This window comes from Xenopus laevis, chromosome 8L (genome assembly GCF_017654675.1).
Source record: "Xenopus laevis strain J_2021 chromosome 8L, Xenopus_laevis_v10.1, whole genome shotgun sequence".
Taxonomy (NCBI): domain Eukaryota; kingdom Metazoa; phylum Chordata; class Amphibia; order Anura; family Pipidae; genus Xenopus; species Xenopus laevis.
This window is the reverse complement of record NC_054385.1, coordinates 1,615,702-1,632,611: the sequence shown is the minus strand read 5'-3', so window position 1 is coordinate 1,632,611 and position 16,910 is coordinate 1,615,702. Positions and strand designations below refer to the sequence as shown.

The following is a 16,910-nucleotide window of genomic DNA, read 5'->3' as shown; positions in this document are numbered from 1 at the left end:
GCAGGTAAATGCACTAATTTGGGCAATAAGGCAAGAACCTTGATAAAAGCCATACATAATCATTGAAAAGAAGAGTTTATATAATTTATACATATGTAGGAGCTGCCATATTGTTTCCCTTAGCTTATTAGGCACGTGGAAATGTCCTTCACTGTATATCAAGCCACGAGCGAGACAGGGGAAGGGCAATTAGCAAAGAGAGATATGAGTGGGTAACAGGATAGGAGGTGCCTGATTGATACATTGGATAATGAATAGCTTGTTTACTGTAAGTCCTGTTATGGGATGACTGATCTGAGATAATGTGATCTGCATGCCAGCTGGGGTCCATTTAGAAGCAGCCTTCAATATGTTATTAGACTGCTGGGAGTTGTAGTTCAGCAAGATGCCTGGCTGTCACTGTGGGTGCTATGTTGTTCCTTGGAGTTTCTGATCATAGAGAGGGGGCAGTTAGATGAATCAGCCCATCTTGTATATCATCTCCAGGGTGGGGCCCCATGAAATATTTACAATATCAGGTGTCTGCTGGGGATTTCAGCCCGTCCCCTGGTTTCCCATTCAGTATAATCACAGAGCTTAATAATTAATTAGATTAAAGTCACTTCTATAAAAGCTTCCTAGTTGCCCAGGGGTTGTTGGTTGGTATTTGTGTGCCAGTATGAGGGGCCGTGTAGTCTGTATGGTGCTACTGTATAGGGGCTCATGTATCACATTGTACAAAGCCCTGTGGAAAGATGCTATAATTACCCAGGTGGATAGGGCCGGGTCACATTCCCATCTGCTCTGACACCCCCCCCCCCCCCAGCATGGACCCTAGAGACACTGCTTAGCAGCCAGGGAGCTCAAACACTAGGCCCATCCCCTTACACTGCCTGTCCTCTACCTCCTCTGCTGTGATACTGTTCCATCAATGCACTACTATTTTACTTTATTTATAGGCAAATGTCCCCTTTAAATCCTTTCATTGTCACATATACATATGATAAGGTTTGAATGAACTCAGTGGTGACCTTTAGCCAGGCAGTGTATAAGCTAATCAGCACCCACCTGGGCCTCTAGGTGCCCCAGCCTCTTCTACAGGCCAGTATCCAGCTAATTGCACCACAGCTAATGATGTCACCTCCAGCCAACGATGTCACCTCCAGCCAATGATGTCACCTCCAGCTAACAATGTCACCTCCAGCCAATGACAGCCGGTCTGCCCTCACCTGAGACAGGTGACAGGGAAAGGGTTTGTGCAGCCTCATTGGGAGCCTGAAATAATCAGAGACACAGAAGTGGGGTTACTCAGCTCACTGCGGCAGTGCGAGAGTTAAAGGCACAAGCAGGGGGGTGAGTGCCCGTTGCTATGCTGTGTGTTGGCAGCGTACAAATGAATTGTTGGTTTCCCGGCAGTTGTGCAGACTGAGCCGTGAGTACCGGGCTCCCAGCCAGGACCCAGAGCTGAGGTCACTGTATGAGACAGGGAGTTGCTGGGAGGGAGGGTTGCACTGCGGTACTGGGACAAGATTCGGCTGCACCAAACCCACAGCAAGTGTGTCTGTCTCAGAATCCTTCAGTCTGTGTCCTGTATAAATACCCCCATGTCTCTTGTATAGCAACGAGCTCATTACACAAATCCTTCTGCTGACCCAACAAGTGGATGCATTGCCTGATCCTGCACATCACATTCACACCCAACATCCCCTGTCTGATCAATCTGATTTCCCTGCACTCCTACAATAGATATCGTCTTGTGTCATGTACAGGAATTTTCCAAACTGCAGCCTTTTAGCTGTTGTTGGACTGCAAGTTTCCATCTTGCCCTACTGTCTCCATCTTGCCCTTTAGCCTCCATCTTGCCTTACTGCCTCCATCTTGCCCTACAGCCTCCATCTTGTCCTACTGTCTCCATCTTGCCCTACAGCCTCCATCTTGTCCTACTGTCTCCATCTTGCCCTACTGTCTCCATCTTTCCCTACTGTCTCCATGTTGCCCTACTGTCTCCATCTTGCCCTACTGTCTCCATCTTGCCCTACAGCCTCCATCTTGCCCTCCTGTCTCCATCTTGCCCTACTGTCTCCATCTTGCCCTACTGTCTCCATCTTGCCCTACAGCCTCCATCTTGCCCTCCTGTCTCCATCTTGCCCTACTGTCTCCATTCTGCCCTACAGCCTCCATCTTGCCTTACTGCCTCCATCTTGCCCTACTGCCTCCATCTTGCCGTCCTGTCTCCATCTTGCCCTCCCGTCTCCATCTTGCCGTATAGCCTCCATCTTGCCCTACTGCCTCCATCTTGCCCTACTGCCTCCATCTTGCCCTCCTGTCTCCATCTTGCCCTCCTGTCTCCATCTTGCTCTCCCATCTCCATCTTGCCCTACATCCTCCATCTTGCCCTACTGCCTCCATCTTGCATGCCAGAGGTAAGCCAGCTGCTTAGTGGCAGAATGGGCACATATTTCCAGAATAATACCAACACGGATACTTATGGGCATATGATTAGTGGTTATAATGAGTGTGTGTGTGTTGGGGAGGAAAGTGTTGAGGCCGTTACTAGGTGTATCTATAAACAGCCTGCAGTAGGAATGCTCTCATGCCTTTGTTCCTTCCCTACCTGTGTCCTGCAGTGAGTGCAAACACACTTCCCTAACAAACACACAGTTACTATGAGTTCCCTCTCCTAGTGCCACAGGCTAATTATGGTTATATAGATGGGCCCCTGTAATAGCGGGGGCCCCTTCTCTAGCCGTCACTCCCAGAAGTTTGTACTGTTTGCTATGACTCATGAGCAGTTGTGCCAAAGTGATCTGATTATTCTGAATTATTGGCTGAAAGGGCCCCAGGGTAGTTGAGACAGAATCCTTCTACCAGCAAAGGATGTATGTGCCAAACTCTATTTTAATGAATAGCTTCCAGCTTTTTGTATGGAGGGCTGACTGTTTGCGGCAGGGAAAGGGTTAACATAGCTTGTGCTTTTCTCTAGCAAGGCCCTATAAATAATTTGTGAGAGGCAGCCGGGGAGCCAGTATAGGGTTACACAATTAGTCAGCACTGAGTATCTGTTGTGGATACCATGGGCACTGGCTTGGTACCAGCGTGAGCATCAGATACACTGTTTGCAAACAAACACACAGATCTCTCTCCGGCCGCCATTGCCCCTGGGTGGGGGGACGTGATAACACACACACAGCATTCCACCCTGGACAATGCAACAGTATCTGGGCAGCAGGTTAAACTCACAGCTCAATAGTCTGGCTCCTCGAGGCATTGTGGGTAATGGAGTTTTCATACTGCTCCCTCGGCTGTAATCCTCAAGCACAAGGTATAAACACTCACATAATGGTATAAGCGCAGTGCATTAACCTGCATTAGTCTCCTCATCTGTCACTGCCCTGTCTGGCCCACAATATACAGAGGAGAGGGCAAGTATGCCTTGTGTTTATATATGGGGAAGGCTATACCCTGTTTTTTTTAACCAATGTAGTTTTGCTTAGACTAATAATGACATGCTGAGACATACTATTTAAAGTCATTAAAACACATATTGAAAGGCCATCCTGTATATTTGTATTTATACATATGGGAGGAGGAGGTGCCATATTGATTCCCTTAGACAGTACAGTATGAGGGTATAGCTTATTGTGTGCCCAGAACATTCCTTCTCTGTATATTTGTATTTATACATATGGGAGGAGGGAGGTGCCATATTGATTCCCTTAGACAGTACAGTATGAGGGTATAGCTTATTGTGTGCCCAGAACATTCCTTCTCTGTATATTGTATTTATACATATGGGAGGAGGAGGTGCCATATTGATTCCCTTAGACAGTACAGTATGAGGGTATAGCTTATTGTGTGCCCAGAACATTCCTTCTCTGTATATTTGTATTTATACATATGGGAGGAGGGAGGTGCCATATTGATTCCCTTAGACAGTACAGTATGAGGGTATAGCTTATTGTGTGCCCAGAACATTCCTTCTCTGTATATTTGTATTTATACATATGGGAGGAGGTGCCATATTGATTCCCTTAGACAGTACAGTATGAGGGTATAGCTTATTGTGTGCCCAGAACATTCCTTCTCTGTATATTTGTATTTATACATATGGGAGGAGGAGGTGCCATATTGATTCCCTTAGACAGTACAGTATGAGGGTATAGCTTATTGTGTGCCCAGAACATTCCTTCTCTGTATATTTGTATTCAAAAGTCTGCCTGGGCCTGTGTAACAGTGTTCCTGGAGCACTGGGCCCCTGCTACCTGCCTAGTGAGGTCCATACTAGAGGCCACTGTTTTACTAAGAACCGGTAAAATCAGAAACACCCAAAATAACCCCTTGTGGGCCAGAGAGGCACTCAGACTGTGAATGGGGCCATTGATTGTGGAATGCGACCTTGCCGGTAGTAGGTAGTGGGTGGCTCCAACTGTACAAGAGAATATTATGCGTATTTCACCCACCCAACTCATTCTCATTGTACCACCTTCCCAGGATCAGCTGCCTGTACAGTCAATATCACATGTGACTAGTACATAACAAAATCCCCAAAAATAAGTGGTGTCACAACAAAGATAGCAGAACCAAAGTATAAACAGGGACTGCTTCTAGAGTGGATAGGAATGTCATTAAAATGATTCTGCCACCAATGTGCAGGCAGAGGACTGACGCCAGACTGCTGCTGTATTTACTCATGCCCTCTGAAAGCCTCTTAATCCTCCTCTTAAATAAAGTAAATCCTAAGAACTTTCCTGGGTAAGTAAGTCATATAATGACCCCGCTCCCAAGTGCTTTTCCCATGCTGTGTTTCTGTCTTACAGATAAGGAATGGGAAATATTTCTGGCAGTGAGCTAATTTGGTTCAGAGAAGGACAGGAGAGTTTATGTCTAAGTCAGAAATTGTAAATATCATATGGAGCAGGTGGGGGCCACAAGTCCCCTACTGGGTGATCTGTATTCAGAAACTGTCAAGCACATGACGTTCACTTGCCTGCGCAGCTTGCAATCAACTCACTCCTAGTGATTACGTTCACCAGGGTTACCTAACAAATGAATCCCCCCCTCGAGTGAATAACATTTTCCTTTGTATTTGTAGGGTTAACATTCCTATAGCTGTTAGTGCCCTAAAGCATTAATATAAAGCTTGTTGTATCAGCAGTATGCCTTGTATGCTTGCTAGCACTGTATAAAATAGCCATCACAATATTACATCATTTTATTTTGTGTATTTCCTTTTTATACTTCATATAAATGGTGGCATCTGCTTCCCTACATTAATGGTGACGGGACACTGGGTTGTTGCTAAGTCAAACAAGCTCTTTAGTAACACGGTAATTAGAGTAGTAGGCAGGTTGCTAGTATTTATTTGCACTTCCTTCCGACACGTGCCGTTACTAAGTGCCTTGGGGTGCATCATCCCAACACATCTAATAGAGCCTAGTATTGTTTGGATCAACAGAAACTACCCAAATATATGTAAATAGGGTTTGTCAGTGGGACCTTAATAGTGAATTAAAATGTACTTTATTTTGTTAAATAGGCAGCAGAAGCCATTTTTACCAACAAGAAGGCCATTTTGGTTTATAAACCAACCAGTCCAATGGCGGCGGCCTTGAAGGCTCACAGTGAGTTACTGAAGCTAAAAAATTGTATCCAGTCTGTTTTTTCTCCTTGATAGCAAACAATGTAACACAGTGATTGTGCTAAAACAGAATGCGGCCATGTTCTCTCTTTTTTTTTTTTAACCTTGTGATAATGCCATGAATTAAAGCCATTCTGTTGCTTTCTCAAACAGAAGGAACAGAGTCACACTAATGAAGACATAAGCAGACTGGAAGGCGACTCGTGCAAGAGTCTCAATGTCCTGATGGTGATGAGTCCAACTGAAAGGCAGCCCAGATATTGGCCAAGCCAGAGATGTCAAGCAGCCCCATGTTGTGAGGGAAATAATTATCAACTCCTGGCCATTTTGAGAACTTATTTCATGTTATTATTTAGTGTGAAGAGGAATTCAGGCCTATAAAATAGGACTGGATCATTGTCTCTGTCATAACATGGGGTTGGTTCACATCTCTGTGACCGTAAGGTATCACTGCGATGACAAAGAACCAGGTCTGTACTTGAAAACACCAAAACGATAAGAATAAATAAGAATAAGTCTGTCCCTGGAACGGTAGCCAGTCTGCAGATAAATATGGCAAAAACTTGTAAATGTAACATGACCAATTTAATTTTATTTTCCAAGCAAATTCCATCTATAGTTTAGGGGCCTTGTTCTGGTTTTGAATAACAACTCCCAGCTTCAGCCTGACGCCACAGGTGGGACAGTAATGACCTTGTCCCCAAGAGCTAACAATCTCTATCTGCATTCAAGGGTTGCCATCTGGCCGGTATTGTACCGGCCTGGTCGGTAAAAATGATTGGTTGGTCCCAATGTTATTAATAGGGAAAAAAGATAAATATATAGGAAGGTCAGTGATCCCAATGTTATTAATAGGGAATAAAGATAAATATATAGGAAGGTCAGTGATCCCAATGTTATTAATAGGGAATAAAGATAAATATATAGGAAGGTCAGTGATCCCAATGTTATTAATAGGGAATAAAGATAAATATATAGGAAGGTCAGTGATCCCAATGTTATTAATAGGGAATAAAGATAAATATATAGGAAGGTCAGTGATCCCAATGTTATTAATAGGGAATAAAGATAAATATATAGGAAGGCCAGTGATCCAATGTTATTAATAGGGAATAAAGATAAATATATAGGAAGGTCAGTGATCCCAATGTTATTAATAGGGAATAAAGATAAATATATAGGAAGGTCAGTGATCCCAATGTTATTAATAGGGAATAAAGATAAATATATAGGAAGGTCAGTGATCCCAATGTTATTAATAGGGAATAAAGATAAATATATAGGAAGGTCAGTGATCCCAATGTTATTAATAGGGAATAAAGATAAATATAAAGGAAGGCCAGTGATCCCAATGTTATTAATAGGGAATAAAGATAAATATAAAGGAAGGCCAGTGATCCCAATGTTATTAATAGGAATAAAGATAAATTATAGGAAGGCCAGTGATCCCAATGTATTAATAGGGAATAAAGATAAATATATAGGAAGGTCAGTGATCCCAATGTTATTAATAGGGAATAAAGATAAATATATAGGAAGGTCAGTGATCCCAATGTTATTAATAGGAATAAAGATAAATATATAGGAAGGCCAGTGATCCCAATGTTATTAATAGGGAATAAAGATAATATATAGGAAGGCCAGTGATCCCAATGTTATTAATAGGGAATAAAGATAAATATATAGGAAGGTCATTGATCCCAATGTTATTAATAGGGAATAAAGATAAATATATAGGAAGGCCAGTGATCCCAATGTTATTAATAGGGAATAAAGATAAATATATAGGAAGGCCAGTGATCCCAATGTTATTAATAGGGAATAAAGATAAATATATAGGAAGGTCAGTGATCCCAATGTTATTAATAGGGAATAAAGATAAATATATAGGAAGGCCGGGATATTTTTCTAGAAATGGTGGCAATTCAAAATATTATAAAGTGGACCCTGTTGTAAAATATGAGGATATTAGAAGCAAAATGAGTGAGGCATGTGACAGAAATGATCAAGTTCCTTCATGGCTCTTGTGTATTCTATTCACACAATACAGTCTAGTCACACAAGCGCATTACATTCACACCCCCTTTTTATGTTTTTCATGGGGACCAGGAAAATCTGGGAAAACGTCAAATGAGGGAGATGTATTCTGCATGATATGTTGATGGGACCACAAGAAAGTGTAAAATGAGGGCAAATTTATGTAAAATTGAGGTTAAGGCCTTTCTGGACCCAAGAGATAAAATGGCGTCCACCGTGACGGAATCCCTAGTAGTCGTGAGGGCACGGCACTTTCTGTGAGGAAACCATAGCCACAGCGTATGTTTGGGACCCGTTTCTATACCCATTCCCTCGCCTTGTTGCACACACTAAGGAACTTGTCTGAACAAAACGTTGTATCCAGGATAAACACAAATAGGGAGCGGGAACCCACACAGGATATCCCACCAAGCACCATGGCAACCGCAAGTAGCGTAGCTCGGCCCTGTACAGCATGTGTTTACGCAAGAGAGGAAACGCACTTAGTGTTAGGAATAACAATTCGACCGTAGGTCTTGGCGTTTAAGGCGCACTGCGGCGGTTACTAGGACGCCTCTTGCACCACACACTCGTGATTAGGACAGCCAATCACAGTCCTCGTCAATCATTTGAATACGACCAATAACAGAGGCTATGTGGACAGTTAGCAGCCCCTCTCCCCCAGCCAATCGTTATTAAGATCAGCCCTGTCGGTTTGTATTGACGGACATTCTCCCGACCAATCACAAATAGAAAAGCTTGACAACGCTTTGCCGCCTACTTAACTACAGCCAATGGGAAGGCGAGCGCGGCGCTTGCCCTCTTGAGTCGGCCGTCAGAGCTTCCTATAAAAAGTGAAGCGCGAGGCAGACGTAGTCAGGCGTTTCAAGGCAACAGGAGAGATCAGTAGGACAGAGCAGTTTACTACAGACACCATGAGGGAAATCGTGCACTTGCAGGCTGGACAGTGCGGCAATCAGATTGGTGCCAAGGTGAGTTCTATGGGGAGGACGATTAGATTTTTTTTTCTCCTCACAGGAGTGGATTGGGGTGGGGCGGAGGTGCCGTGGCTGGGCCCTAAATCTGCCGTGGCTGGGCCTTAAATCTGCGCTGCCGAGACCATCGCTTTAATTTGTGCCTTTGTAGTTCTTTTAATGGGAATTCATTGAGGCGCCAGTCCCGCTGTGTCATGCCGCAGTTCGAAGCGCAAAGTGGGTGTGGCTGGCAAACCTGCCTGGTCACGTGTTCGTCCCTTCTTTCAAATTCAAACCTGAGCCGCGGGGCGGGGTTGTGAGTGACAGGCGGGGCGGGGCGTGCACCTGCAGGGACGGTTAGTCTGCGTGTTGTCAGGAGCCCGTGGGGTGGCGGGAATTTGTTAAATGGGCGCGTCGCCTTTAAGTATCTTCTAGACTGGCTAATTCTACTTTTTAATTGGTTTTATTTTTTAAATTCGCTTTCTTTTGACTCTTTACAGTTTTCAAATTGGGGTCACTGACCCGTATCTAAAAACACGTGCTCTGTAAGGCTACACCCTTTTTGTTACATATTTTAACTCCTATTTCTACTCAAGCCCTCTACTATTCATATTCCAGTCTTATTCGAAGCAGTGCATGGTTGCTAGGGAAGTTGGACCCTAGCAACCAGTTGAAATGACAAACTGGAGAGCTGCTAAATAACTCAAACTACAAATCCTAAATAATAACCAATAGCAAATTGTCTCAGAATATCCCTCTGTACATGAAACGGTTAACTCAATGGTGGACAAGCCCTTTAAGCAACAGGGCAGCTCCTGCTTTCATAATGTGTAGTGGGTGAATTCCCAGGGAACCTTTTGTGTTGTGACTGCTCCCACCTTAAATACTGTGCCAGGGCTCCTCGTATTACTGTGACTTGTTATGGGGAGCTTTCCCTTTAATCTGATCCCCTTCTAATTACGGAGTCTCAAGATGCTCATTGTACTACAACTCCCATTGTTCCTGCTAACTATAATTTGCTGCTGGGAGTTATAACTCTAAACTGGGTCTCGCTGGCTTTTGGTGAGGAGGATGGGGGTGCCTAGGGTTTCATTGTCCCCCGCATGCTGATCTATGGGCTTCCCTAGCTCTGCAGGACATAGTGGGTTAATCAGTGGCCTGTATGTGGCGCAATGACTTGGGCTTGTGCCAGGCTGTAGCCATGTCTGGGGCTGACAATGAGCCAGTAATAGGGCAACTTCTTCATTCCCGTCCCCACAACCAGCAGATATTTGGGGCACACCCTAAAGCTGTTTTATTTTCTTGTAGCCACACTTGCTGCCTGCCAGGCGTTATCTCCTCAATTACTGCACAGTCGTTGTCTGGGGTAAAATGTTTGTATAACAGTGGTGTCTTTTAACTATTACACGGCTGGGCAGAAGGTCTGATGCCATGGAAATGTGCTGCCTCTGCATTGTGAGTAGGAGATGCCATTATGATTCCTGAGTGGCGTCTGTATGAGGTCACTTGTAATAAAGGCCAACCACCCAGAAATGCATTCCTGTCACTTTAACAGCAGGACAGGGGCTCTTTGCTCATGACCTCTCCCAGTATTCATCTGCCCGGGAAGTGCGGTTGTTTGTTCCACTTCCTGTTTCGCTCAGTGCGAATATGTGATGCCTGGAGATGTATTGCGTATATATATCGCGTATCCACTAATCTTTCACTTTATACTAGGGATGCACCGAATCTACTATTTTGGATTCGGCCAAATACTGAACCGAATCTCATTTGCGTATGCAAAGGGGGAAATATTTTTTACTTCCTTGTTTTGTGACAAAAGTCCCACGATTTCCCTACCTGCCCCTAATTTGCATATGCAAATTATGGTTTGGCCAGGCAGAAGGATTCGGCCGAATCCTGGATTCGGTGCATCCCTACTTTATACCTATGGGCACAGGTAACTAGAGGCACTTAGTTTGTAGGGTGCAAAGCTGTTAATTTGTGCTTTTTTGTTTATGAACTCACTTTTCTGTTCTTAGTTCTGGGAAGTGATCAGCGATGAGCATGGAATTGACCCAACTGGTGCCTACCATGGGGACAGTGACCTGCAGCTGGAGAGAATCAATGTGTATTACAATGAAGCAACAGGTACAGTGAAGTGTTGCTTATAATCAGTGTTGTGCTGCTCTCTGTATTCCTGCCATGACTTACATTCTGTGGCTCCTGCAGGTGGCAAGTACGTTCCCCGCGCTGTGCTGGTTGATCTTGAACCTGGGACCATGGACTCTGTGCGCTCAGGGCCATTTGGGCAGATATTCAGGCCTGACAACTTTGTATTTGGTAAGTAGGAACAGACTGCTTCTAATACAGCTCCACTGACCCACTACATAATGAGAGACTAGTTAACTAGTCATGGGGCAACAAACTACATTTACTGTATTTGGATATGCCAACTCACCACTAATTTGTTTGCTTTTCCATTTAGTCCCCTTTAAACTGCTGCTCAAAAACCTATGCAAACTATTCACATTAAGAGAGGGTCGTTTCACCTTTTGTAGAAACCTCTTGAATATTGGGGGGGGGGGTAATACCGACTCTATTTTTGTCTGCCTTAAAAGGCATTGTACTGCAGCTCCAGTTCCTGAGCAGACGTTTGACAACTTGAGTGAAATTTGCGTTTCTCATCTTATAGGTCAAAGTGGTGCTGGAAACAACTGGGCCAAGGGCCACTACACAGAGGGAGCAGAACTGGTTGACTCCGTGTTGGATGTTGTAAGGAAAGAAGCAGAAAGCTGTGACTGTCTCCAGGGCTTCCAGCTGACTCACTCTCTGGGGGGTGGCACTGGCTCTGGCATGGGTACACTGCTCATCAGCAAAATCAGGGAAGAGTACCCAGACAGAATCATGAACACATTCAGTGTAGTGCCCTCCCCTAAAGTGTCTGACACAGTAGTAGAGCCATACAACGCCACCCTGTCAGTGCACCAGCTTGTAGAGAACACTGATGAGACCTACTGTATAGATAATGAAGCCCTGTATGATATCTGCTTCAGAACCCTAAAACTCACCACACCCACCTATGGGGACCTGAACCACTTGGTCTCAGCCACAATGAGTGGGGTAACTACCTGCCTGCGATTCCCTGGCCAGCTCAATGCTGACCTGCGCAAACTGGCTGTCAATATGGTCCCATTCCCCCGTCTGCACTTCTTCATGCCTGGCTTTGCTCCACTCACCAGCAGGGGTAGCCAGCAGTACCGTGCCTTAACCGTGCCAGAACTCACCCAACAGATGTTCGATGCCAAGAACATGATGGCTGCCTGTGACCCCCGTCATGGTCGCTATCTGACTGTAGCTGCCATTTTCAGGGGCCGCATGTCCATGAAAGAAGTGGATGAGCAGATGCTGAATGTGCAGAACAAGAACAGCAGCTACTTTGTGGAATGGATCCCCAACAACGTTAAGACCGCAGTCTGCGACATCCCACCCAGAGGCCTGAAAATGTCTGCCACCTTCATCGGCAACAGCACAGCCATCCAGGAGCTGTTCAAGCGCATCTCTGAGCAGTTCACCGCCATGTTCCGCAGAAAGGCCTTCTTGCACTGGTACACAGGTGAGGGCATGGATGAGATGGAATTCACTGAGGCCGAGAGCAACATGAACGACCTGGTGTCTGAGTACCAACAGTACCAGGATGCCACGGCTGAGGAGGAGGGAGAGTTTGAGGAAGGGGAAGAGGAGGAAAATGCCTAAAGCTCCTTATCACTTGTAAATTATTCATCCATTTCTGCTCGTTTGTTCCATTTATTTGTCACCTGCATTCTCTTCTCTCCAGTTTCAATGTTATCAGTTGTACAGAACGTTCCGTTCATTAAAAGCATTTTTCATACTGGCTTGTCTCAATCCTCTTAAATGGGAGTGCTGGTACAGACGCCTGCTGGTGTTGCCCAGGGTCTCCCCAAAGCAGTCACGGAACCCTAGGGGTAAAGAGATTTTGATGAGGGATTAATACTAGCTACTTAAACCTGCTGTTCCACATTAATGTAGGAAGCTCTAGGGTTAGGGGGGTCAGCACTTTCTTTATGCTTTGGTACCATCAGGCCATGGGTCAATATAATGTAATTCCACCTGCCCCCAGGTGTCCCTCCAGCACCTGTTTCTGCTTTTATTGCTCCATCATCTGGTACAGCCAATGAGGGTAGGAGCTACTTACAAACTGACAAGATGCCGTTTATTTTAGAGGTGAGAATACAAATATGAGTAAGAACAGCAACTATACAGACCTGGTATAAATCCCGTGTATTTAGGCAGCACTCCTCTGGGACTATAAATGTGAGCCTCTGGCCAATAAGAAGGCCGCCTCCTCATTCCCCCTGTGCCAGGAAGAATTCTCTGCACCTAAGGCAGGCGATAACGATAAAATCACAAATCTGAATGTGATTATCACCCCAGAATCCCCATTAATGGAACTGACTGCTACATTTTCAATAATCTGAACCAGAAAACAAACAGACCGTTACACATCTATAAATTCAGTTAGGATAAGGGATGGATTCTTAAGATTCCACTTTAATTTTTTTTTTTAGGAAAAAATGTTTTGGGTGGAGTTCCTTGGGCAATATGTGGGCATGTAAACACTCCCTTCTGCCTGGAAGGCTTGCAGGGATTAAGAGCAACACCCAGAATGAATAAGGAGGCTGCCCAGGAAGTGACTAATTGGGGAGGTGGAATAGGATCGGCAGAACCTGTGTATCTGTCCCTGGGGCAACACCAAATCGATTTTAAAAATGACTGTATAGTGAGTTCTGTGGGTGTGTTAATAACGTTGTTCCATAATTCACTTAGACATAACATTACTGTTTAAGGGAAACAATATGGCAGCTTCCACTCCTAGGTGCTCATACTGTACAATCTATATCATGGGTACAGTTGAGGGCTAGGCCTGGCTTTACTTGCCTGGCTCTGGTTAAACTCATCCATGCACTGCTGGACACTGGGCTGGTACCCGATTCCGATGCTCCAGGCAGAGCGAGGGATATAGCCAGTATAGCCTGTTGGACAATGACAGGTACAGAGCAGTAATAGTTAGGTTATCCTCCTTTCCCAGCATACACTGACCTATAATCAAGGGCTAAATTCAACAATATGTAGGGACCAGGGCACTAAACACTGCAGGGTCACATGATCAGCCTATTACACAAAAAGACTTTGCCACAGGGACTGAATTGTTTCAACAGTGCCCCTTGTGTCATAGTCCCATTCTTCTTGCTATTTTAATGTGAATTCTCTACTGGAATCCTTGGAATATGGCATTGCTGTAATAAGTCGGCCAATCAAGGAGACAATCCCACTTGTTATTCTTATCAATGTGCAAGGTGTGGGATTTAGGCCACAAGCAGGAAGCTGTGCTGGGTAAATATATATATATATATATATATATTTATTTATTTACCCTCACTGACCTGTTATAGCTTTCCGCTGTATAGATTTGAGGGATTCTATAGGAGGAAGCTTCATGTACGTATTTGAAAAGGATTCAAGCTGAGGGACTGGCCCTGGGTTCTGTTGGTACCTGTCCAGCACCTGAAAGAGAGAATTAGTCATTTCCTAATCTAGTTGTATTGCTTCGCATATTGGGTCTCATGGCTCAGGAAAACTCCTACCTGGGTGATGCCATCTCTGCTGCCAGGTTGGATAGACTGCTGGTTCTGTTCTTTATCCATCATCCCATCCTGCCACTGAGTCGTGGGCAGAGACACTGGAATCGGTATAAGAGGTTAAGAGTTATTGGGTTTTGGGGGGTCAGGGGATGATGGGAGCCCTTTATATCAGCTCTTATAGGCCAAGGAAAGTCGTACTGGGGCATCAGCATTGGCAGGGTCACATAATAACATGGATCATAGATCCATCAAGGCATAACGGCCAATCATCATGTAGAGTAACATCAGACTGGTTGCCATTAGTTACTAGACCAGGGCAAATGAAATAAGCTATTTAATCAGGGTAATTAATGTTAGACTTCCCACCTGAATTTCCTGCTTGTCTGCATGGCCTCGGTGGGACAGCTTTGCCACTGAGACGAGGGGAACGCAGGGTTAGTTGGCCTTCCCTCGGGGGTTTCCTGCTTCCCAATCCACTGGGGTCAGTAGGGTGAGGCAAATAGGCAGCTGGGTCTCTCTGCACATGGGGATCAGGGTGCAGAACTCCCGGGAATTCACCTGGCTGGTAATGGAACTGTGGAGCGAGGCCTTCATATCTGCAGATACAAGGCACATCAACACATGCACTTACATATCATCCCCAATCTGTATCCAAGAGCCAATCAGCAGTCAGTACCCAACCAGCAACTTGCCATTTAGTATCCAGTGAACCAATCAACAGTCAGTACCCAATCAGCAACTTGCCATTTAGTATCCAGTGAACCAATCAACAGTCAGTACCCAATCAGCAACTTACCATTTAGTGTCCAGTGAACCAATCAACAGTCAGTACCCAATCAGCAACTTACCATTTAGTATCCAGTGAACCAATCAACAGTCAGTACCCAATCAGCAACTTGCCATTTAGTGTCCAGTGAACCAACAGTCAGTACCCAATCAGCAGTGTCAGTGATCAATACCTAGGAAGCAATCAGCAATCAGTACCCAGTCATTATACCAAGGAATCAGCATGGCCAAAGAGCCAATCGGCAGTCAGTATCCAGTCACTATACCAAGGAATCAGCATGACCAATCAGCAGTCAGTACCCAGTAAGGCAACCAATCAGCAGTCAGTGCGGAAGAGCCGATACACACGTGACTACTCAGTACTTGAGGAGCCCCACTAGGAGCATGTCGGTGCTAATGGAGCTGGTAGCAGGTGTCCCTCTATCCTGTATGCCAGTCTGTTCCCAATAAGCACTAACACAACACTCAGCAGTAACCAGCGGGACTCCAGTAGCCACCATTTTGTCAGTAGCCAAAGCCGCCCGCATTAGTATAAGGTGTGAGGGCGTGGCTTTGGGAGTGCACGGAGCGGCTACAGATAGGAGGGCTGTGATATGGGCGGGACCTTTTCCTTGGGCGGGAAAGCGTGAGAACAGGGCGAGAAGATGATTGGGCAGTAGGTGCGTAGGCGTGGCCAGGCTGCTACGCGGAAGATTCAAGTCAGAAGTTGTGTCAGAAAGAGCAGGTACTGGACTGGGCCTAATATACAACTAGTTTTTCCTTACCCGGGCAGGGGACAGGAGCTGCTGCGCGTCATGGTGCCAGTTCAACGTTCAGCTATAAGAACGGCTTCTGCACTACAGCTGTTGCCGAGCAACCAACAGCCGCAAACATGGCCGCCCTTACACGTTCTATTGGCTCTTTGAGCTATTGGGGCCTTGGACTTCTAGTCAGGGGAATTGTGTGTGACACCGTTACTGTCGTCCCTGACACCCTGAGGCCTCCTGCAACTGGGCCCTGACTTGTACTCACACTATAGGCCCTGCCTTTTCACTACCCACATACCCACAGGCCCAGTAAATAGTGACTGTCTATATGGCATAGTAGTCTCTCTGGTATTTGCCACACACACACAGGGTCATTTATTAACACTGGGCAAATTTGCCCATGGGCAGTAACCCATGGCAACCAATCAAATTGCTGCATTCATTGTTCTTCTTACAGTTGACTTTAAAAAGCTAATCACTGATTGGTTGCTATAGGTAACAGCCCATGGGCAAATCTGCCCAGTGTTGATAAATGAGCCCCACAGTGTGAGTCTGGGCCTGCCTGGAACCTGTAGTCTCACAAAAGCACCCGCCCCAGTGTATGAGCCGCACATTTGCTTCATTCTGGCGTGGCTGCTCAGTGACCAGTATGGCGGCAGCGTGCATATGTGCTGATTCATATTCAGCAAAACTTCACAGGAAAATACAAGCACTTCACCGCTTCTTGCTGTGCAAATAATCCTTTCTTTTAGCCAGTTTTACCACTGCAAGTACCTGTTGTACTGCAACCTGATACAGTTCAGCGCAAACCCCCCGAAATGTTGTGTACTTGCAGTGGTAAAATACAATAAAGCATTATTTGCACAGCAAGAAGTGGTGAAGTGCTTGCCTTTCCTGTGAAGTTCCGCTGAATGTGGCCGTACGTCTAGGTGGCCATAGATGTAACAATTACGATCTTTCTTGGAAAAGATGTTTCCAAGAAAGATCGTTCGTTTCAATACACACGTGTAGAGCTGAATCGTCAGATATACAGGTAGATATACGGGAAGAAACAATAGAATTCAACCTGTATCTGATGATTCAGCACTAACAATGGGCGATGTTTGGGTCCCTTCAAAGGCACCCGATC

General features: G+C 45.3%; 2 protein-coding genes across 2 annotated transcripts; one reads left to right on the top strand and one right to left on the bottom strand.

Annotated features, from left to right (window-relative positions):
- Positions 1-8,511: 8,511 nt before the first annotated feature.
- On the top strand, positions 8,512-12,479 carry tubb4b.L (tubulin beta 4B class IVb L homeolog). Its single transcript, NM_001087097.2, is given in 4 exon segments — positions 8,512-8,625; positions 10,629-10,737; positions 10,819-10,929; positions 11,282-12,479. Coding segments are annotated over 4 exon segments (1,338 nt in total). The 5' UTR covers positions 8,512-8,568; the 3' UTR covers positions 12,343-12,479.
- Positions 12,378-15,906, bottom strand: LOC108698120 (protein FAM166A). The gene is made up of 7 exons (XM_018229376.2): positions 15,800-15,906; positions 14,616-14,845; positions 14,253-14,347; positions 14,052-14,172; positions 13,546-13,640; positions 12,873-12,987; positions 12,378-12,566 (listed from the first exon to the last, which is right to left on the bottom strand). Exons 1-7 carry the CDS (start codon positions 15,829-15,831, stop codon positions 12,436-12,438), a joined length of 819 nt encoding a protein of 272 aa, XP_018084865.1. The 5' UTR covers positions 15,832-15,906; the 3' UTR covers positions 12,378-12,435.
- Positions 15,907-16,910: the final 1,004 nt, after the last annotated feature.